General features: G+C 38.2%; 1 protein-coding gene across 8 annotated transcripts in view; it reads left to right on the top strand.

The window, feature by feature from the left end:
• Positions 1–24,124, top strand: part of KHDRBS2 (KH RNA binding domain containing, signal transduction associated 2) — a 750,813-nt gene that overhangs the window by 136,895 nt on the left and 589,794 nt on the right. For all 8 annotated transcript variants that reach the window (XM_061397774.1, XM_061397773.1, XM_061397769.1 and 5 more), the window contains exon 2: positions 3,923–4,050. In XM_061397774.1, the coding sequence (XP_061253758.1) occupies positions 3,923–4,050 (128 nt within the window). The remainder of the gene's footprint in view (positions 1–3,922; positions 4,051–24,124) is intronic.

Genomic DNA, 24,124 nt, shown 5'->3' with positions numbered 1-24,124 from the left:
AGAACAGTAGGAAAATCGAACAAAGGAATAAATTAGAAAAAATATTAATTGGTTTTAAAATTTTTTAAAAGAGACAAGAAAAAAAGAAGAGAGAGAGAGAGAGAGAGAAACTCCACAGAACTGCAGAAGCCCAACGTAGAGGCAGAGGTTTATGGCAGCAACAATAATAAATGTGACTGGGGGGAAAAAAAAAAGCTCAAAAGTTTAATCAGATTTATCAGTGCCAATAAAATCAGCAACTACAAGACGGAGGTGAGGGGAAGGGCAAAAAAAATCCGAAAGAATGTACAAAACACGTCAAAAAATAAGTATAATAAACGGTTTTCTTGAGTCACTGCTGTCAGAGTGCTTTCCCTCACTGGGAATAACAGTCCACCTCACCTTCCTAGGATGCCCTACAACACTGTGCTGATCTCTGGACCTCCTGTGAAGGCTGTTCAGATTCTAATATGGTCCTACTCCTCTGTGTTCTCACTTCCAATGTCCACTGTTATCAGAGCTAGTGCATTTTCTTTTGTGGGGGCTCTCAATGTCCTTTTAGATATTCCATAGGCACAGAGTCTGCCTAGTTGATCATCTGGATTTAATCTGCAGCTTTTACAGATGGTCTGAAGGTTTTGGATCTTCTTCCTTAGCCAAACTGCTCCCAGGTTTCAATTGCGATTTTATTTCTACTTCTGCATGTGGGTTGTCTACTGGGGATTAGCTCCTTAAACTACCCTGGAGGGCTTGGGTTTACCTCTGTGAGGGCCAGGTGTGGAGATGGTGCAGCTGCTTGGATCACAGGGGTTTTGGCAGCACCAGGTACTCAGAGGGGGTTGGTGGCTAGGGTAGCAAGAAATACAGTGCTCTAAGAAGCCTATGGCAACCAGTATTGGCCAATATGCCCCAGTATTATTGCCTGGAGAACCCCTTCTCTGAGAGGGAAGCCTGGCAGGCCACAGTCTACAGGGTTGCAGAGTCAGACAGGACTGAAGTGACTCTGCGTGCATAAACACAAGACTTCTTCTTCTTTTTTTTTTTTTTTTTGCCTGTGGCAGCTCTTCCCCAGTGAGAGTTGAGCATGAAGGTGGTGCCGCTTCTTGGCTTGTGGAGACCCTGGTGGCGAAGAGTGTGCAGGGACACAGACTGCCTCTGTGGCAGGAGTTATGGCCCTATAAGAGTCTTTTTTTCAAGCCTCTTGTAGCTGGGGATTGGAAGACCTCTCTGGCCAGTCTTTCTCTCTAGGTCCGCCCGTTCAGGCATTTAGAAGATTCCCTTGCCTGGGGTCCTTCTCTTGTTCTGAGTGTCAGTCGCAGAGAGGGATCCCCCAACTTGGGTCCTACTCTGTAGTTTGGCCCATCAGTCACTGAAAGGAGCACCATGGGTGGGGTCCTGCTCTGTAGTTCAGTGTGTCAGACATTTGGTGGGCCAGCCTCTCTAATGTTCAGCTGCTGATACTTTCGTGTGGAGAGAGAGAGGCTATTGTGATGGCTCCACCCCCTACGCGTCACTCATCTGTATTGCCTTCCATGGCTGCCTAGCTTTGTTCCATAGGCATTTCCAACCACGATCTTCTCCCTCACATCCCCTCTATCCATCTCTCCACAGTCAACAGCAGCCCTCGCCCTGGGACTGCTCCACAATCCCTAAACTACAGTTCCCAGCCACTGCCACTTCCAGGAGATCCGTGTTCCTGCCTCGTGTATGAATGACTGTGGCAAGGACTGTCTGATTCTCATTCCATTTAGGCTGCCACAGATCACCTATTTCACTCTCAGCCTTAAATGTTTCTCTTCTGACTTAGACAATTGCCCCTCTGTGGGGATTGGACCCCTGCTTCAGTTCCCCCCACTGCCGAGGGCAGGTCCAGTCCTAGAATTAGTCCCCCCTAATTCCTTTTTCTTACCAAGTTTTGTGTGGGTCTATATTTTCTTTTTCACTGGTCAGGCACTCCTGCCTGCTCTCAGCTGATGTTCTGCATGCATTTCTGTATCTGAAGGTGGATTCATGATGTATCCCTGGAGAGAGATGCACTCCACATCTGCCTACTCTATGCCATCTTCTTCTCCTGGGAGCATTCTTATAGGGAAAGTTACCAGTTCTTCTTAAACCTCTAGGTAGGTAATTTCATGTTGATGAATATGAGTGACATCAATTACAGATTTAATTCTTTATAGGACTATTTCATGATATCCCCTTTTTAATTGTATTTAAGTTTGTTTGGGGTATATGGTATCGCACTATTTATCTCCCAGTTCAGTTCAGTTCAATTCAGTTCAGTCACACCGTTGTGTCTGACTCATTGCAACCCCATGGACTGCAGTATGCCAGGATTCCCTGCCCATCACAAACTCCTGGAGTTTATTCAAACTCATATCCATTGAGTCAGTGTTGAGATCCAACCATCTCATCCTCTGTCATCCCCTTCTCTTCCTGCCTTCAATCTTTCCCAGCATCAGGGTCTTTTCAGATGAGTCAGTTCTTCCCATCAGGTGGCCAAAGTATTGGAGTTTCAGCTTCAGCATCAGTCCTTCCAATGAATATTTATGACTTATTTCCATTTGGATAGACTGGTTGGGTCTTTTTTGCAGTCCAAGGGACTTTCAAGTGTCTCCTCCAATACCAGAATTCAAAAGCACCAATGCTTGGCACTCAGCTTTCTTTGTAGTCCAATTCTCACATCCATACATGACTACTGGAAAAACCAAAGCTTTGACCAGATGGACCTTTGTTGGCAAAGTAGTGTCTCTGCTTTTTAATATGCTGTCTAAGTTGGTCATAAATTTTCTCCCAAGGAGCAAGCATCTTTTAATTTCATGGCTGCAGTCACCATCTGAAGTGATTTTGGAGCCCCCCAAAATAAAGTCTCTCACTCTTTCCACTATTGCCCCATCTATTTTCCATTAAGTGACGGGACTGGATGCCATGATCTTAGTTTTCTGAATGTTGAGTTTTAAGCCAACTTTTTCACTCTCCACTTTCACTTTCATCAAGAGGCTTTTGAGTTCCTCTTCACTTTCTGCCATAAGGGTGGTGTCATCTGCATATCTGAGGTTATTGATATTTCTCCCTGCAATCTTGATTCCAGCTTGTATTTCATCCAACCCAGCATTTCTCATGAGGTACTCTGCATATAAGTTAAATAAGCAGGGTGACAATATGCAGCCTTGATGTACTCCTTTCCTGATTTGGAACCAGTCTCTTGTTCCATGTCCAGTTCTAACTGTTGCTTCCTGACCTGCATACAGATTTCTCAAGAGTCAAGTCAGGTGGTCTGGTATTCCCATCTCTTTCAGAATTTTCTACAATTTGTTGTGATACACAGTCAAAGACTTTGGCATAGTCAGTAAAGCTTAAGTAGATGTTTTTCTGGAACTTTCTCGCTTTTTCAATGATCCAGCTGATCCAGTTGATGTTGGCAATTTGATCTCTTTTTCCTCTGCCTTTTCTTTACTACTTATCTCTATTTTTCTATACTACTCTATTATAGGTAATGAATGATTTTTATTTTAAATTATGTTTTCTTAGGAACAATTTTGAATAAAAATAAAACATTTAACCTCAAAATATACGTGTTCTCTTCATTCCTCCTAGAAAATTTATGCTGGCTTAAGTATTTTTAAATATTTCAAGGGTATATTTCTCAGATTTTGTTGGAACATGTTAAATTTTAATCAGATGCATCCTTTTTTCACATTAGACCATATCTTCACATTTTTTTCACATTAGTCATATCTTCAATCACTGCTTTTTAGTTTCAGTTGAGAACAGATCATTGTGCAGACAATAGTGGCATTGATGTGATTCACCAAGGTGCTGTTTCAGCCTTTATCAAGATTCTTCAAAATCTTATGTAATAAGAGGAGTAGTAAGAACAACCAGCATATTTATAATGGTTTCACATTTCATTTAATGTTTTTCTTGTGAATTTTGTTTTCAGAAATTGAAAAATTTCAAGGTTCTGATGGAAAAAGTGAAGATGAAGAAGAGAAATATCTTGATGTCATCAGCAACAAAAATATAAAGCTCTCAGAAAGGGTATTGATTCCTGTCAAACAGTATCCAAAGGTACTACAATATATGCTTTTTAACCTCATTGAATTAAAAAAAATGATGAAAATAAGATGATGTTTTGTTCATTGCCGTTACGAAATAAATGTGCAAATCTTCATTTTATTAATATATACAAATATATGATACTAACATAGAAGAAGGAAAACTCTTTGAAAGTATAATAATTTTCTGTTGATGGGTGCAACACTTTATTCTGTGAATACAGGAAACAAAATTAGATATTTTCATCATTTAACATGTAAGTAGTTCAGCAATTTGTCCAAATATGCTCAATCAATAATGTTTTGGTTCATGTTAAAATGTACATTTTATTATAAGAGTGTAGAATTAATTCTACAAAATATACAGCATGAGGCAAATAGCTGAGAATCTTTTTATCTAGGAAGGCAATATAATCTTTATTAGACACTTGGGTTGTAACCTCTACTCTTCTATATTCAGGGTCCATTTATATAATGATTATGATATTATTCTCTTGAAAATAACTTTTCATTAGATATTTTGTCATTACATGATGTTTTTATCACCAGAATCATGATTATAAAATATAGCATTCAATGGCTTGCTTTCATTATTTATGTTCATATATTCCAATGGTTGAAAACAGTTTCTTATTTTTTTTCCAAGTAAATTGCCTAAGCAGAAAAATGGAAACTCAAACATTTAAGCTGGTAGTTAACTTTCTGAAGAGTTTGAAGGAAAGCCCATGTAATTATCCTAAGAAGAAAGAGTACAGAAATAAATGCTATAGTTTACCAAATGGCTTCTAATATGATAAATTTTGGTAAATATAATTAAGTAGAAGGTGTGTTTATAATTATTTCAAATAAGTTAACAGCACATCAAAACATTTAACTTTCAGGTGAGGTTTTGGATATGTAAGCTTTTGGATTTTGTGCTTATTTTGAGCTAGACTTACACTATTGCAAGATCACCACATACAATGAATATGTATTTGTAATTTGCTGCTAAGTCGCTTCAGTCGTGTCCGACTCTCTGCGACCCCATAGACGGCAGCCCACCAGGCACCCCCGTCCCTGGGATTCTCCAGGCAAGAACACTGGAGTGGGTTGCCATTTCCTTCTCCAGTGCATAGAAGTGAAAAGTGAAAGTGAAGTCGCTCAGTCGTGTCCGACTCTTTGCGACACCATGGACTGCAGCCCACCAGGCTCCTCCATCCATGGGATTTTCCAGGCAAGAGTACTGGAGTGGGGTGCCATTGCCTTCTCCAGTATTTGTAATTTAAGTTTTATTAAATTTACAATTGTTTTAATGAATATCAAGTTGGCCTGTCATAGAAATGTACATGAAAAATTTTACGTAATAATGAAATAAGGTAGAAATATGATAGGGTCTTAAGGCAAATGTAACTCTTTAAAGGAACTTGGTTAATTAAAACTGTTAAAGTCTAGATGGAGTACAGCTTCAGTCTTGAAATCATATATTTAAATATATATATTACTTGATACTGTTTCTTGGGATAATCCTTATCTATTCTTTGGACATGGAAAAGCTTGTAATAGACTCAGTATCTACTTCTCATAAAATGCAGCTCTGAATCTCTGATCAAGATGTGCTGGCATTTCAAGTCCTAAATAATGCTAAATGATGGTGTAAGTGATGGGATACTTTTAAAATTTGATGTTATTTTAAATCCTTTATTTTTTGTGAGTCTTTGCATTTTTTTATTTTTTAACTTTACAATATTGTATTGATTTTGCCATATATCAACATGAATCCGCCACAGGTACACACATGTTCCCCGTCCTGAACCCTCCTCCCTCCTCCTTCCCCGTAATGCTCACATTTTGCATTACTTTTTCATGTATAATGTGGAAGATTATGAAAAATAATAGCTCCTAATGATTAATAGTTTTATGGAATATTATCAAATAACAATGTATGCCTTAGAAAATGTACAGTTTCTATGAATATAATGCCAAACAAATTATTTATGAATGATATGAATTTCATATATTAGAACCTTTTACATAAAAGAGAATACTGACAAACACAATCATCTATCAACTTGACCTACATTTGTTTTTGCTTTTTATACTGTAACAATAAAATTAAAATCAACCTTTTGATAAAGGTATATTATTTCTAAAGTGATGATTCTCTGCTGTGGGGTAAGATTATAAGCACTCAGCCTGAGCTGTATTTGCTGTGTACTGTAAGCTGTAGCACATGTAGTGTGGTGTGATCCTGTGAACTGTTTAGCAGCACACAACAGTATTTATGGGTTCAAGTTTCACTCTTTTAAAATAAAAAGTGACTTACTCTTTGTATCTCATCAGGGCTAGGATTGCCTTCTCAACTTCCTCCAGGGCTGTCTCTGCCCTTGACACCTGCTGTGCAGACTGACAGTCTATGTGGCAATGACACTGTCCTCCCATACAAAGAGCAAAGAAGAATTAGGGGCATACTTGAGGAAATGACCTTATCCTAATTTTACTACTTGGCTTTTTTGGATAGATTTTCTTTCAGTTAGACTCTAATTCAAGTTAATTTACTGATTTAATTCAGTAAGTCAAAGAATTGAGAGAAGTTTAAGATTTTAAATAATAAAAAAACATAAGAATGCTTTACAAACACATTAAGAATGATTTATCTAATGTTTTGTGATTAATCACTTAATTTGAAGAAAATGTGCTATGTTACCAAATTATTTTCGTGGACTGTTTTTCTTGTTTGTTTTCAATGTTTTTATTCGTAGTAAGGTTAGTAAATAAATAGACTTTATACATCCGTTGTTTACATTTGAAAATGTTTTAGAATCAGAGCCTTTATTTCTTCATAATCATGTCTCTAAGGAGGCAACATCAATCATTATGTTACTCTATGATCCTGAGATTCATGTGGAAAATTCACCGCCTTTAACATTAGCTCTTTCTATCTGAATTCAAAGACGTACTCTATAGTCCAATATTAATTTAGTTTTTTTTTTTCAAATCTGGATGTTTCCAGCTCTTACACATCTTAGAATCAGTATGCAGTCTCTATCAGGTTGTTGGTGGCTGTAACTCACTGTTTTTGTCTGTAAACTTTGCACATGTGAACTTGGTCATGGCTTTTTATGTTGTTTGTAGTGTTTGAAATATGTGTATTGAATTTAGTTGTTTTTGAAAGTGTCTTCAAAGATGGCATTATAATTTAGTGTTGGCACGCAAAGTGATGATATATACAGAAAAAGAACAAAACTGAACCTTGGGGTATAAATTTGGTATTAATGAAGACATATTCATCCTTGAAGATGGGGATTGACATGTACACATGACTATATATAAAATGATTAAAAAAATAGATAATCAGCAAGAACCTACTGTATAGTACAGGGAATTCTACTCAATACTCTGTAATGTCCTACATGGGAAAAGAATGTAAAGAAGAGTGGATATATGGATATATGATTCATAGGATCTCCATGTGCCTCAGTGGTAAAGAATATGCCTGCTGATGCAGGAGATGTGGGTTTGATCCCCGAGTCAGGAAGATACCCTGGAGGAGGAAATGGCAACCCACTTCAGTATTCTTGTCCATGGGATAATCCCATGGACAAAGGGATTTGGTGGGCTACAGTTCATGGGGCCGCAAAGAGCTGGACATGACTAAGCAACTGAGTATAGGCAAGCACACATAACTGATTCACTTTGCCGTACAGAAGAAAATATCACAACAGTGTAAATCAGCTGTACCCCAATGAAAATTTTAAAAGAGAATGAAAAAAAAAAAAAAAAAGGGCCAAAATTTCTTGATCTCAACAAACAAGTGCCTTACAGTACCTAGGGAAGTAAGATACACAAAATGTCAGATGCTGCACTCTGTTTTGTTCTGCTCAAAGGATGAGTACCACGTGCATGGGCACAGTGACGTGTGTCAAAAGGTAGGCGGTGCTATTCCACCTGCTGGGGGTCTGCTTGTCACTATGGTACCTGTTCATCCACATGGGCAATTCAGTTGCTCAATGTCTTTTAAAATTACATTTTATGATGTTGCCTTCAGAATCCTCTGAAAAATATCAGATATTTTATTCAGTTAAGTTTACCCCAAGGCCCACTTTTCATTTCTCAACTCCAGTTACTTACAAGTTTTTAAAGCAATAAACTACCAGGAGTGTAAATCAGCCCCCAAATTTGGCCCCTTTTAAGATCAAAGCAGCCATGTTCTCCAGTGCTGTTTTTGAAATCAATTTCTTATGTAAATTGATGCAGAAATTAAAGTTCCAAAATATGTTCAAAAGTGCTGTGCTTGCTCTGTATTTTGTGTTTGCCTGCTTGGTCCCAGAAAGTGGGGCTGCCTTCTGTGTCTGGTGGGAAGCATTCTCCACAGCCTGCCTGTTTCCTTCTTTGTACTTCTAAAGGTGAAAACCGAAATCCAAAGCCTTGATGAGTTTTTTTTTTTTCCCTCTCTCTCTTTCTTCCTAACTTTGTGAGTAATTATCAGACCGTTTAAGAATGGTTAATATAAACCCAACATTACTAATTGTGAAAACTGTAACCACATTTCAGACCCAGAATTACACTTACCAGTTTAGAAACAACTCTATTTTTCTAAGCAGTGTGTTTGTTTGTTTGTTTTAATTTTATTTTATGTTTAAACTTTACAATATTGTATTGGTTTTGCCAAATATCGAAATGAATCCACCACATGTATACAAGTGTTCCCCATCCTGAACCCTCCTCCCTCCTCCCTCCCTATATCATCCCTCTGGGTCATCCCAGTGCACCAGCCCCAAGCATCCAGTACCATGCATCGAACCTGGACTGGCGACTCGTTCCATATATGATATTATACGTATTTCAATGCCATTCTCCCAAATCATCCCACCCTCTCCCTCTCCCACAGAATCCATAAGACTGTTCTATACATCAGTGTCTCTTTTTCTGTCTCGTACACAGGGTTATTGTTACCATTTTTCTAAATTCCATATATATGCATTAGTATACTGTATTGGTGTTTTTCTTTCTGGCTTACTTCACTCTGTATAATAGGCTCCAGTTTCATCCACCTCATTAGAACTGATTCAAATGTATTCTTTTTAATGGCTGAGTAATACTCCATTGTGTATATGTACCACAGCTTTCTTATCCATTCATCTGTTGATGGACATCTAGGTTGCTTCCATGTCCTGGCTATTATAAACAGTGCTGCGATGAACATTGGGGTAAGACAGTATGGTACAGGCACAAAGACAGAAATATAGATCAATGGAACAAAATAGAAAGCCCAGAGATAAATCCACGCACATATGGACACCTTATCTTTGACAAAGGAGGCAAGAATATACAAGGGATTAAAGATAATCTCTTTAACAAGTGGTGCTGGGAAAACTGGTCAACCACTTGTAAAAGAATGAAACTAGAGCACTTTCTAACACCATACACAAAATAAACTCAAAATGGATTAAAGATCTAAACCTAAGACCAGAAACTATAAAACTCCTAGAGGAGAACATAGGCAAAACACTCTCTGACATACATCACAGCAGGATCTTCTATGACCCACCTCCCAGAATATTGGAAATAAAAGCAATGTGGTTTTTTAAAAGCCACTGTGTAGCTTACATCTTAAGCTTGTTGTATCTTTCTTGGAGACAGCTGCATAGTATCAGTTGCTTTTTATGTTTCTAAAGGAAACAGAAAAGAGGATTTGATGGTCTTCCGATTTTGGTTTCATTCATTATCAGTTTCCTGATCTCTTGTGAATTTAAATCTTAATTGAGAAGATAATGACTCTCCTAGGTGAAGTGTTACATTTTTGATGAGAGAAAGAAAATAATTCCAACGTGCTTATACAGTGCATTGTCTTAAATAGAGAGGAACTTGAAATAACCCTATTTTCCAGCAAAATTTAGAAATTTGCATAGATATTCTGTCTAGTGTTTATCTTTTCCAACGACTTTTAAATTAATGCTCATCTCATGTATTTAAATCCCATTTTCCCATTCAGCACTTAAACCTCTTTGTCTTCTTTGACCCATGTGTTCCTAATATTGAGTTGAATATGCCTTTCCCTCCCCTCTTTTTTAGGAGCTCAGTACATCCTCATGAAATGTGTGCTTACACTTCACAAAATGACCTCACCTTCTTTTCTGAATCTACACCTTCTAGGTCACCTTCAGTCTGTTTTAACCTACTGTTTCTGTTCCTCCAGTTTATTTCACACTCACCCTTAACTGTAAAACTGGAAACTATTTCAAAAGGATAGTTAAAATCTAGTGCCTTTTGAAATGTGTCCAAACAGGTATCCTTGCTCAAGGGTCCTTTGAGAACCAAAGGATCTTCACTCCCACATCCCTTCTATAATCTTGCCAGTCTTCCTGTGAGTCATTGTTCATTTGTTTAATTCAGTGACCTTTCAGTAAATTTTTCTATACCCAATAGAGCATAGATGGGCCTTCTGCCATTTGTTTTGATGTTTTGGTAGAAATGGATTTTTATGTAGACAGATTTTCAAGAGGGTAGAGGAGAAAGATCACTGGTAAAATCAAGAGGTATTACATCATAAATTGAATGAATTCTCATATTATTATTGACTTTGAAGGACATACTGACATATGGAAACAAGCAAATTTGATATAAATTCAAGCACTATTAAATACCTTGAGATTGGCGTGGGAAGAAAAAGCTTTCTCTGGAAAGGGTACAAGAAATAGAAATTAATGCATCTCCTCCTTATCTCCAGAAACATTTAGATAAGGGATTATTACTACTTATAATACTAAGTTAGGACCTGACTACAACCAATTACTTGAAAAAAATTTAGATGCATGTAGAAAAGTTGTGAGTGACTTTTATTTACTTTTTCAAATTTAAGTAGTTGTTGAAAGAAATTTGAGCTTCCCAAATGGCACTAGTGGTAAAGAACCCACCTGCCAATGCAAGAGACATAAGAGATGTACATTCAGTCCCTGGGTAGGAAATTTTCCATGGAGCAGGGCACAGCAACACACTCTAGTATTCTTGCCTGGAACATACTATGAGCATAAGAACCTGGTGGGCTAAAGTCCATAGGGTCTCAAATAGTTGGATGACTGAAGTGACTTAGCACACAAGCAACCAAAAGAAATTTGTGTAACATATTTATATTTCTACCATTTTATGAGGAATTTTCTTTAAATATATGGGTTTTACAAGTATATCAATAATTAAATTATGAATATCAATCCAAAAACGTTAAAAATGTTACCAAATGTTGTATATAAATATTCACAGCACCATTATTCACAAGTGCCAAAAGACAGAAACAACTCAAATATCCTCAGGTGATGCATGGTTACACAAAATGTGGTATATACACAATGGAATATTATTCAGCCATAAAGAATGATGAAATTTGGATACATGTTAACACATGGATAAATATTTATTGAATCAAGGTAAATTGGAAGTGGTCAAATAGGAGATGGCAGGAGTGAACATTGATATTTTAATGATCAGTGAACTAAAATGGACAGGAATGGGTGAATTTAATTTAGATTACCATTATATCTACTAGTGTGGGTGAGAATCCCTTAAAAGAAATGAAGTAGCCCTCATAGTGGAAAAAAAAAAAAAGGAGTTCAAAATGAAGTAGTTGGGCACAATCTCAAAAATTCGAGAGTGATCTTGGTTTGTTTCTAAGGCAAACCATTACAACATTACAGTAATCCAAGTCTATGCCATAATCACTAATGCCAAAGAAGCTGCAACTGAAGAAGTTCTATGAAGACCTAAAATACTTTCTAGAACTAACACCAAAAAAGATGTCCCTTACATCACAGGGTACTGGAAAGCAAAGTTAAGGTCAAGAGATACCTGTTCCTCCAGGTATAGGTATTTCTCCAAAGGAAGAAAAGAAAGATATACTCATCTTAATTCAGAGTTCCAAAGAATAGCAAAGAGAGATGATAAAGCTTTCTTAAGTGAACAATGCAAAGAAATTGAGGAAAACAGAAGAATGGGAAAGACTAGAGATCTATTCATGAAAATCAGAGTTACCAAGGGAACATTTCATGTAAAAATAGGCACAATAAAGGACAGAAATGGTATGGACCCAGCAGAAGCAGAAGATATTAAGAAGAGGTGGCAAGAATACACAGAAAACTGTAAAAAATATAAATAAATAAATAAAGGTCTTAGTGACCTGGATAACCATGATGGTGTGATCACTCACCTAGAGCCAGACATCCTGGAATGCAAAGTCAAGTGGGCCTTAGGAAGCATCACTACAAACAAAGCTAGTGGAGGTGATAGAATTTCAGCTAAACTATTTAAAGTCCTAAAAGATGATGTTGTTAAAGTGCTGCACTCAATATGCCAGCAAATATGGAAAACTCAGCAGTGGTCACAGGACTGGAAAAGGTCAGTTTTCATTTCAATTCCAAAGAAGGGCAATGTCAAATAATGTTCAGAATACTTCACAATTGCACTCATTTCACATGCTAGCAAGGTAATGCTCAAAATCCTTCAACCTAGGCTTCAATAGTACATGAACCAAGAAATTCCAGATGTACAAGCTGAATTTAGAAAAGGCAGAGGAACAAAAGATCAAATTGCCAACATTCCTTGGATCATAGAAAAGGCAAGAAAATTCCAGAAAAACATCTACTTCTGCTTTATTGACTATGCTAAGCTTTTGACTGTGTGGATCACAACAATCTGTGAAAAATTCTTAAAGAGATGGGAATACCAGACCACCTTACCTGTCTCCTGAGAAACCTGAATGCAGTCCAAGAAGCAACACTTAGAACTGGACATGAAACAGTGGTCTGGTTCCAAATTGGGAAAGAAGTACATCAGTGCTGTATATTGTCACCCTGCTTATTTAACTTCTATGCAGAGTACATTATGCAAAATGCCAGGCTGGAGGAAGCTCAAGTTGAAATGAAGATTGCCAGAAGAAATAACAGTAACCTCATATATGCAGATGGCACTATCCTAATGGCAGGAAGTGAAGAGGAAGTAGAGTCTCTTGATGAATGTGAAAGAGAAGACTGAAAAGGCTGACCTAAAACTCATCCTTGAAAAAAACTAAGATCATGGCATCCAGTTCCATAATTTATTGACAAATAGATGGAGAAACAATGGAAACAGTGACAGACATTATTTTATTTGGCTCCAAAATCACTGGGGATGGTGATTGCAGCCATTAAATTAAAAGATGCTTACTCCTTGAAAGAAAAGCTATGACCAACCTAGATATCATATTAAAAAAACAGAGACATTACTTTGCCAACAAAAGTCCATCAGTCAAAGCTAAGGTTTTTCCAGTAGTCATGTATGGATGGACCATAAAGAAAGCTGAGTGTCGAAAAATTGATGCTTTTGAACTGTGGTCTTGGAGAACACACTTGAGAGTCCCTTGAGCTGCAAGGAGATCAAATCAGTCAATCCTAGAGAAAACCAATACTGGATATTCACTAGAGGGACTGATGCTGGAGTTGAAGCTCCAGTACTTTTGCTACCTGATAAGAAGAGCCAACTCATTGGAAAAAAATCCTGATTCTGGGAAAGATTGAGGGCAGGAGTAGAAGAGGGTGACAGTGAATGGGGTGGTTTGATGGCATCTCCAACTCAGTGTAGATGAGTTTGAACAAAGTCTGGGAGATAATGAAGGGCAGAGAACCCTGGCATGCTGCAGTCCATGGGATCACAAAGATTTGGACATGACTGAGTGACTGACTCCAGTACTTTGTCCACTTCATGCCAAGAGCTGACTTATTGGAAAAGACTCTGATGCTGGGAGGGATTGGGGGCGGGAGGAAAAGGGGACGACAGAGGATGAGATGGCATCACCGACTCGATGGAGGTGAGTTTGAGTGAATTCCGGGAATTGGTGATGGACAGGGAGACCTGGCGTGCTGCGATTCATGGTGGTCACAAAGAGTCAGACACGACTAAGCAACTGAACTGAACTGAACTGAGTGACTGAAAAACACATTAATAAGAGAAAAAGTCAGACACGAGAGGACAAATATTGTATGATTCCACTTAAGAAAGATATTTAGAACAGGCACGTTCATAAATGCTGAAAGTGGAAGCGAGGTCCTCAGGGGCTGTGGAGGGAGATGGATGGAGTATTTGTGTTTAATGTATGTAGAGTTTCTCTTTGGTAAGATGAAAAAGTTCTGGGAATGGATGTGCTGTGATTTCACAACCTTGTGAATCTAATTAATGCCACTAAATTCCACTTTTTAAATAGTAAATTTTATTTTGTATTTATTTTATTGCAATGAAAATGTTACACAAATATTACCAAATGTGTTTTAACAACATATTACACACAAAATAAACTATACGCATATATAGTTTCATTATAGAAATACAAAATTAGTTTAGTACTTTAAAAGCTTTTGCAGAATGAAGGAAACTATAGGCAAGATGAAAAAGAAGCCTTCAGAATGAGAAAAAATAACAGCAAGTGAAGCAACTGACAATCTCCAAAATATACAAGTAGCTCATGCAGCTCAATTCCAGAAAAATAAATGACTCAGTCAAAAATGGGCAAAAGAACTAAACAGACATCTCTTCAAGGAAGACACACAGATGGCTAACAAACACATTAAATGATGCTCAATATCACTCATTATCAGAGAAATGCAAATGAAAACAACAGTGAAATGAAAACAATCTCACACTGGTCAGAATAACTGCTATCAAAAAGTCTACAAACAATAAATGCTGTAGAGGTTGTGGAGAAAAGGGAACCCTCTTACACTGTTGGTGGGAATGCAAACTAGTACAGCCACTATGGAGAACAGTGTGGAGATTCCTTAAAAAACTGGAAATAGAACTGCCTTATGACCCAGCAATCCCACTGCTGGGCTACACACTGAGGAAACCAGAATTGAAAGAGACACATGTACTCCAATATTCATTGCAGCACTGTTTACAATAGCTAGGACATGAAAGCAACCTAAATGTCCATCAGCAGAAGAATGGATAAGAAAGCAGTGGTACGTATACACAATGGAGTACTACTCAGCTATTAAAAAAAAAAAAAAAAAAAAAAAAAGTTTGAGTCCGTTCTAATGAGGTGGATGAAACTGGAGACTATTACACAGAATGAAGTTAGCCGGAAAGACAAACACCAATACAGTATATTAACACATATATATGGAATTTAGAAAGACGTTAATAACTACCCAAATGCAAGACAGCAAAATAGACACAAATGTAAAGAACAGACTTTTGGACTATGTGGGAGAAGGCGAGGTTGGGATGATATGAGAGAATAGCATTGAAACATGTATATTCAGTTCAGTCGCTCAGTCGTGTCCAACTCTTTGCAACCCCATGAATGGCAGCACACCAGGCCTCCCTGCCCATCACCAACTCCCGGAGGTCACCCAAACTCATGTCCATCAAGTCGGTAATGCCATTCAGCCATCTGATGCTCTGTTGTCCCCTTCTCCTCCTGCCCCCAATCCCTCCCATCATCAGAGACTTTTCCAATGAGTCAACTCTTTGCGTAAGGTGGCCAAAGTATTGGAGTTTCAGCTTCAGGATCAGTCCTCCACAGTTTATTGTGATCCACACAGTCAAAGGCTTTGACATAGTCAATAAAGCAGAAATATATGTTTTTTGAAACTCTCTTGCTTTTTCCATGATCCAGCGGTGTTGGCACTTTGATCTCTGGTTCCTCTGCCTTTTCTAAAACCAGCTAGAACATCTGGAAGTTCACACTTCACGTATTGCTGAAGCCTGGCTTCGAGAATTTTGAGCATTACTTTACTAGCCTGTGAGATGAGTGTGGATCACAATAAACTGGAAAATTCTGAAAGAGATGGGAATACCAGACCACCTGATCTGCCTTTTGAGAAATCTATATGAAGGTCAGGAAGCAACAGTTAGAACTGGATATGGAACAGCAGACTGGTTCCAAATAGGAAAAGGAGAACGTCAAGGCTGTATATTGTCACCCTGCTTATTTAACTTATATACAGAGTACATCATGAGAAACGCTGGGCTGGAAGAAGCACAAGCTGGAATCAAGATTGCCGGGAGAAATATCAATAATCTCAGATATGCAGATGACACCACCCTTATGGCAGAAAGTGAAGAGGAACTCAAAAGCCTCTTGATGAAAGTGAAAGTGGAGAGTGAAAAAGTTGGCTTAAAGCTCAACATTCAGAAAACAAAGATCATGGCATCTGGTCCCATCACTTCATGGGAAATAGATGGGGAAACAGTGGAAACAGTGTCAGCCTTTATTTTATTTTTATTTTTATTTTGGCTCCAAAATCACTGCAGATGGTGACTGCAGCCATGAAATTAAAAGACGCTTACTCCTTGGAAGGAAAGTTATGACCAACCTAGATAGCATATTCAAAAGCAGAGACATTACTTTGCCAACAAAGATTCGTCTAGTCAAGGCTATCGTTTTTCCTGTGGTCATGTATGGATATGAGTGTTGGACTGTGAAGAAGGCTGAGCGCCGATGAATTGATGCTTTTAAACTGTGGTGTTGGAGAAGACTCTTGAGAGTCGCTTGGTCTGCAAGGAGATCCAACCAGTCCATTCTGAAGGAGATCAGCCCTGGGATTTCTTTGGAAGGAATGATGCTAAAGCTGAAACTCCAGTACTTTGGCTACCTCATGTGAAGAGTTGACTCATTGGAAAAGACTCTGATGCTGGGAGGGATTAGGGGCAGGAGGAGAAGGGGACGACAGAGGATGAGATGGCTGGATGGCATCACTGACCTGATGGACGTGAGTCTGAGTGAACTCTGGGAATTGGTGATGGACAGGGAGGCCTGGCGTGCTGTGATTCATGGGGTCGCAAAAAGTCGGACACGACTGAGTGACTGAACTGAACTGAACTGAGATGAGTGCAACTGTGCAGTAGTTTGAACATTCTTTGGCATTGCCTTTCTTTGGAATTGGAATGAAAACTGACCTTTTTCAGCCCTGTGGCCACTGCTGAGTTTTCCAAATTTGTTGGCATATTGAGTGCAGCACTTTGACAACATCATCTTCCAGGATTTGAAATAGCTCAACTGGAATTCCATCACCTCCACTATCTTTGTTTGTAGTGACGCTGTCTAAGGCACACTTGACTTTGCATTCCAGTATATCTGGCTCTAGGTGAGTGATTACACCATCGTGATTATCTTAGTCATGAAGATCTCTTTTGTACAGTTCTACTGTGTATTCTTTCCAACTTTTCTTGATATCTTCTGCTTCTGTCAGGTCTATACCATTTCTCTCCTATTTCGAGCCTATCTTTGCATGAAATGTTCCCTTGGCATCTCTAATTTTCTGGAAGAGATGTATAGTCTTTCCCATTGTTTTGTTTTCCTCTATTTCTTTGCAGGTCGCTGAAGAAGGCTTTCTTATCTCTCCTTGCTCTTCTTTGGAACTGTGCATTCTGATGCTTATATCTTTCCTTTTCTCCTTTGCTTTTTGCTTTTCTTCTTTGCACAGCTATTTATAAGCCTCCCCAGACAGCCATTTTGCTTTTTTGCATTTCTTTTCCATGAGGATAGTCTTGATCCCTTTCTCCTATGCAATGTCACGAACCTCCATCCATAGTTCATCAGACACTCTATCAGATGTAGTCCCTTAAATCTATTTCTCAACTTCCACTGTATAATCATAAGGAATTTGATTTAGGTCATACCTGAATGATCTAATGATTTTCCCTACTTTCTTCAATTGAAGTCTGAATTTGACAATAACGAGTTCATGATCTGAGCCACAGTCAGCTCCCAGTCTTTTTTTTTTTTTGGCTGACTGTATAGAGCTTCTCCATCTTTGGCTGCAAAGAATATAATCACTCTGATTTCAGTGTTGAATATCTAGTGATGTCTGTGTGTAGAGTCTTCTATTACCATATGTGAAATACATGAACAGTGTAAGTCTGATACCTGAAGAAGGGCACTCAAAACTTATGCTCTGAGCCAACCCAGAGGGAAGTTTTGGGGATGGAGGTTGGAGTGGGGTTCAGGGTATTGGGACAAATGTACACCCACAGCTGATTCATGTCATCGTATGGCAAAATCACCACAGTATTTTAAAGTAATTACCCTCCAATTACAATTAATTATTTTTTAAAAGATACAGAAAAAGTCCCTAAATTTTAGGATCAAATCTAGCATTTGATAACATCAATTTTCCATTCGTCATGAAATGAACATAGACTAAGATAATTATATATTTGGAATCAGTGTGAATAAATCATTTATTCATTAAGTGTTAGAGAGAACCTTAGGCATATGGGGCAAAAGAAGATGAAGACTAAATCCCTAATCCATCTTTTGTACCAGCATAAATCTCAACGGGGTATAAGATTAAATGCAAAAGAAAGAAAAATATTGGAATAACTTGTGGCAGATTTATTTTATAATATTTATTTGATGGAAAGCATTTTTTAAATATATAGAAAATATATGAAGCCATGAGTAAATAACTAAAATACTTTACACCAGAAAACTAAAACTTATGCATAAGCAAAAATAATGATGATGGGTACCACAAAATAAAAAGTCACAATTAAAATACCTAATTGGATCAGTATTTGAGAAAAATTTGAAACAAATGACAGAACATTCTTTTTATTTATATGTAATGGTCTCATTTTGAAATATAATTGCTTTACAATGTTGTGTTAGTTTCTGATAGACAACACTGTGATTCAGCCATATGTAGAGATATATTCCCCACTTATTCTAAATTCAACAAGAAGCCAATGATACAAGAGACAGTTGTCACACATGTGACAACCATTTAAAGCAAATAGAAAAAAAAAACCCGACCTCACTTATCAGAAAAATTCAGATAAATTTGAAATGCTTCTGTTTTCTAGAAGACTGATCAAACAACAACAACAACAAAGTTTAATTCTAACTAATAGTGGTATTGAAATGGAGCAGGACCCTATGGTCCTTGCCCTACCCATATGATCCCTGCCTCTCTTTTGTCCATGGAAAACTTTAGTCAAAGTATAAGTTTAATCAGAGAAATCACAACATGTGAAAACAAAGGAAATCAGTCAAAGGAGACCAAGTAATAATAATGTTATCATTAAGCATAGTCAAAGATCTTTAGTTCCTTCTCAAGGACTGTAGATAATATTCTGAGCCATATCCTGTGAGCTGTCTTAGAGATACTGAAACCCCAGGGTGTGGAAGCTAACTACATGGTCTTCAGACTCTACCCAGGGCATGAGCTTCCAAATTCTGAGACTTGATTGCAAAGAAATGTGAGTAAATGGACCCTGGAACTGAAGATTAACTCTACCTAAAATAACTGAGATGATGCTGGTCAGACCACTGATGACCAATTTGAAGATAACTGTTAGAGATGAATGTGCTGTTTCTGCATTTAGTGACCCACTCCTACCTGTATATAAAAGCTCTCAACCCCTGCTTGTCAGAGTTGGGAGGAGTCAGCCATAGGACAGTTGATGGCATCTGAAATAAAGCAAAGTTTCTTTTCCAACAACCTGATCTTTTATTGGTTTTTGAGCAGCAAGCAGCCTGACCCCATACTCCTTTCTATAACAGTATTAGAGTATGGGGAGGGAAGTTCAGTTCAGTTCAGTTCAGTAACTCAGTCATGTCTGACTGTTTGTAACCCCATGGACTGCAGCATGTCAGTCCTCCTTGTCCATCACCAACTCCCAGAGGTTACTCAAACTCATGTCCATTGAATCCATGATGCCATCCAACCATATCATGCTCTGTCATCCCCTTCTCCTCCCACTTTCAATCATTCCCAGCATCAGGGTCTTTTCAAATCAGCCAGTTCTTCGTATCAGGTGGCCAAAGTATTGGAGTTTCAGCTTCAGCATCAGTCTTTCCAATGAATAATCAGGACTGGTTTCCTTTGGGATGGACTGGTTGGATCTCCTTGCAGCGTCTTTTAATTTCATTCCTGTAGTCACCATCTGCAGTGATTTTGGAGCCCCCCAAAATAAAGTCTGTCACTGTTTCCATTGTTTCCTGATCTATTTGCCATCAAATGATGGGACCAGGTGCCATGATCTTATTTTTATGAATATTGAGTTTTAAGCCAACTTTTCCAGTCTCTTTCACTTTCATCAAGAGGCTCTTTAGCTGTTGCTTCCTGACCTGCATACAGATTTCACAGGAGGCCAGTCAGGTGGTGGAAATGCAACCATTTTATGGAGCACTTTTGCAAAATCAATGAAAATCACAAAGGCACAGACTTGGAGTCAGTTGAATATCTAGTGATTTATTTTAGAATTAATATATTTTTATAGATATGTGTTTTAAGGAAATAGTGACAGACTTTATTTTCTTGGGCTCCAAAATCACTGCACATGGTGACTGCAGCCATGAAATAAAGAGATGCTTGCTCCTTGGAAGAAGAGCTATAACCAACCTAGACAGCATATTAAAAAGTAGAGACATTACTTTGTCCGCAAAGTTCCATCTATTCAAAGCTATGGTTTTTCTAGTAGTCATGTATGGATATGAGCATTGGGCCATAAAGAAAACTGTGAAAGTCTCTTGATTATGTCCAGCTCTTTGCAACCCCATGGGCTATACAGTCCATGGTATTCACTAGGCCAGAATACTGGAGTGGATAGCCATTTACTTCTCAAGGCAGTCTTCCCAATCCAGGGTTCAAACCCAGGTCAACTGCATTGCAGGTGGATCTTTTACCAGATGAGCCACAAGGGAAGCCCATAAAGAAAGCTTAGCACCAAATAATTGATGCTTTTGAACTGTGGTGTTGGAGAAAACTCTTGAGAGTCCCTTGGACTGCAAGGAGATCAAATCAGTCAATCCTAAAGGAAATCAGTTCTGAATATTTATTGGAAGGACTGATGCTGAAGCTGAAACTCCAATTCTTTGGCCTCCTGGTGCAAAGAACTGACTTTGCCTCTTTGTATTGTTTTTCTATTCCTATACTGTAAGTGATATCCTAAAATATCCATTATAAAATTTGGTGCCAAATATGACTCATCAAAATATAGTATGAATTTATAAAAAAAAAACAAATGAAAATACTGATTTCATGAAATAAATCATACACTCCTTTTTCTGGTTGATGAGTAGAAATAGTTCTTACGTGAACTGCACAGCATAAAACTGAAGTTCAGGTGACCAACTAAAGCATTATAAACTAGTCCTTCAATCTGGGACCTCACAGAATTAAAGTTTTTGCAAATAACCATTGTTTATCAAACACTCAGCAAAGCACAATGAAAGGTTTTATTCTCTGAAGAATACTGGTTGAGTTCTGAAGAGACTATACTTCTTTTTTTTTTTTTTTGCCAATTTTTCTTTATTTTATTTTTTAACTTTAAAATATTGTATTGGTTTTGCCATATATCAACATGAATCTGCCACAGTTATACACGTGTTCCCCATCCTGAACCCTCCTCCCTCCTCCCTCCCCGTACCATCCCTCTGGGTCATCCCAGTGCACCAGCCCCAAGCATCCAGTATCATGCATCGAACCTGGACTGGCGACTCGTTTCATATATGATATTATACATGTTTCAATGCCATTCTCCCAAATCATCCCACCCTCTCCCTCTCCCACAGAGTCCAAAAGACTGTTCTATACATCTGTGTGTCTTTTGCTGTCTCGCATACAGGGTTATTGTTACCATCTTTCTAAATTCCATATATATGCGTTAGTATATTGTACTGGTGTTTTTCTTTCTGGCTTACTTCACTCTATATAATCGGCTCCAGTTTCACCCACCTTATTAGAACTGATTCAAATGTATTCTTTTTAATGGCTGAGTAATACTCCACTGTGTATATGTACCACAGCTTTCTTATCCATTCATCTGTTGATGGACATCTAGGTTGCTTCCATGTCCTGGCTATTATAAACAGTGCTGTGATGAACATTGGGGTACACGTGTCTCTTTCAATTCTGGTTTCCTCGATGTGTATGCCCAGCAGTGGGATTGCTGGGTCATAAGGCAGTTCTATTTCCAGTTTTTTAAGGAATCTCCACACTGTTCTCCATAGTGGCTGTACTAGTTTGCATTCCCACCAACAGTGTAAGAGGGTTCCCTTTTCTCCACACCCTCTCCAGCACTTATTTCTTGTAGAGTTTTGGATCGCAGCCATTCTGACTGGCGTGAAATGTTACCTCATAGTGGTTTTGATTTGAAGATGTACAGATGGCTAACAAACACATGAAAAGATGCTCAACATCACTCATTATCAGAGAGACTATACTTTAAAAGTATTTAAGGAATTTTCCTAAAGCCACTCAGTATGTTAATAATAGTGTTAATGTTGGAGCTCAGGTCCACTGGCTACAGAGCCTCTCTTCTTTGCATTAAATCATTGCTGTGTTTCATTTTATTTTATTGGAAGATGTTTTGAGATAATTTTGGACACAGCTAGGATTGCAAAGTTTCACAGATGGAAAAGCAGATGTCTTTCTCCTCTAGTGTTAAGTGAGGCAGAAATGATAGACTCATTAGTTGGAGTGTATCTCACAGTTGCTGTGGTCTAATCTTCTACTCAATTTACGGATCATTTCTACAATATCTGTGATACTGATTAGCATGTCTACTAATACCTCTAGTAAAAGAAAGTTCACTACATATACAACTTTTATAACTAATAATGTGTAGACATTGCTGTTCAATTTCTTTTTCTCATTGAAAGATTATCTTTATGCCTGAAAGCTGCTATTGGATTTCTGTGTCACTAAAGAACTGACTTGAAACACTTGAACCATGGTCTTGCCTAAATTATCACTGACACATGGTTTTCATTTGGTTTTTGGGCACACAATTTGTTTTTGTCTCCTGTTACAATAGAGGTTCCATTTCTCAGTCTCCTCTGCTGGTCTGTGCTCTTCCACACAATTTCATAATACTGAGTCCCCAGGACTGTCCATGATGCTCTGTCCTGTCTACATGCACACACCTTCAGTCCCCTGTGGCATGGTTTTATCTGGGTTTGGCTTTATGTGGCTGACGGTTCAGTCAAGACCACTCTCCAAGACTTACATGTGGAGCTGCCTACTGGACACCAGCACGTAGCTGTCTGGACAGTCCAGGCTCGGTTGGCATTCTTCCTGCCCACATGTCCTTTGCCTGTCTGTCACGTACCTGTCTCAGTTGTTGGCAGTGCTATCCTTTTACCTCACTAGGTCAGAAACTATGGACTCCTCCCTGACACCTCTCTCTCCCACACACCCCATCCCACCTGCTAGGAATGTTCGGTCATTTTATCCTCAATATGCATCAAGAGTTAAGTGGCTACTAACATTTGCTAAGTCAATGTAATTACACAGCTTCTTCTCTAAGACACTCCTGCTGAAGGAAATCAATTATTGTAGCTGCTTCTGCTGCTAAGTCACTTCAGTCGTGTCTGACTCTGTGCAACCCCATAGATGTCAGCCCACCAGGCTCCCCGTCCCTGGGATTCTCCAGGCAAGAACACTGGAGTGGGTTGCCATTTCCTTCTTCAATGCATGAAACTGAAAAGTGAAAGTGAAGTCGCTCAGTCATGTCTGACTCTTCGCAACCCCATGGACTGCAGCCCACCAGGCTCCTCCATCCATGGGATTTTATAGGCAAAAGTACTGGAGTGGGGTGCCATTGCCTTCTCCACAATTATTGTAGTTATCCAGAAAAAGATCTCTGTGTTCTCAACACCTGCCTCTTTTTAAAGAATTTGCAGGGCACCTATTATAGTCATCACAGTGACATTACACATCCTCTGGGAGAGACACGGCATCACTGTTCTCATTCCAGTCTCAGTACTAGTCTTAGCAGAGAGTTCAAATATAAGAAGAAAGTAATCATAGTGAAAATTTTACTCAATTCTGATGCCTATAGTCAGTTACTTTGCTTTACCAAATTTTCTAATTAAAATCAAGTTAAAAGTTTAACATGTGTACACCCATGGCAGATGGATGTTTATGTATGGCAAAACCAATACTATATTGTAAAGTAAAAAAAATAATAATAAAAATTTTTTTTAAAGTTTAACTCAAATTAAGTCAACTCTGAATATCATGTTTTATTAATTATCCATTTTATTAACTACAGTATATTAAACATTATTTGACCTTTTACAAAAGAGCCTACAAGGTCTCCATATCATTAGTATAAATATTAATTCCAGTTTATTC

This window comes from Bos javanicus, chromosome 23 (assembly GCF_032452875.1).
Source record: "Bos javanicus breed banteng chromosome 23, ARS-OSU_banteng_1.0, whole genome shotgun sequence".
In the NCBI taxonomy this organism is placed as follows: domain Eukaryota; kingdom Metazoa; phylum Chordata; class Mammalia; order Artiodactyla; family Bovidae; genus Bos; species Bos javanicus.
This window is presented reverse-complemented; position numbering and strand designations above follow the sequence as displayed.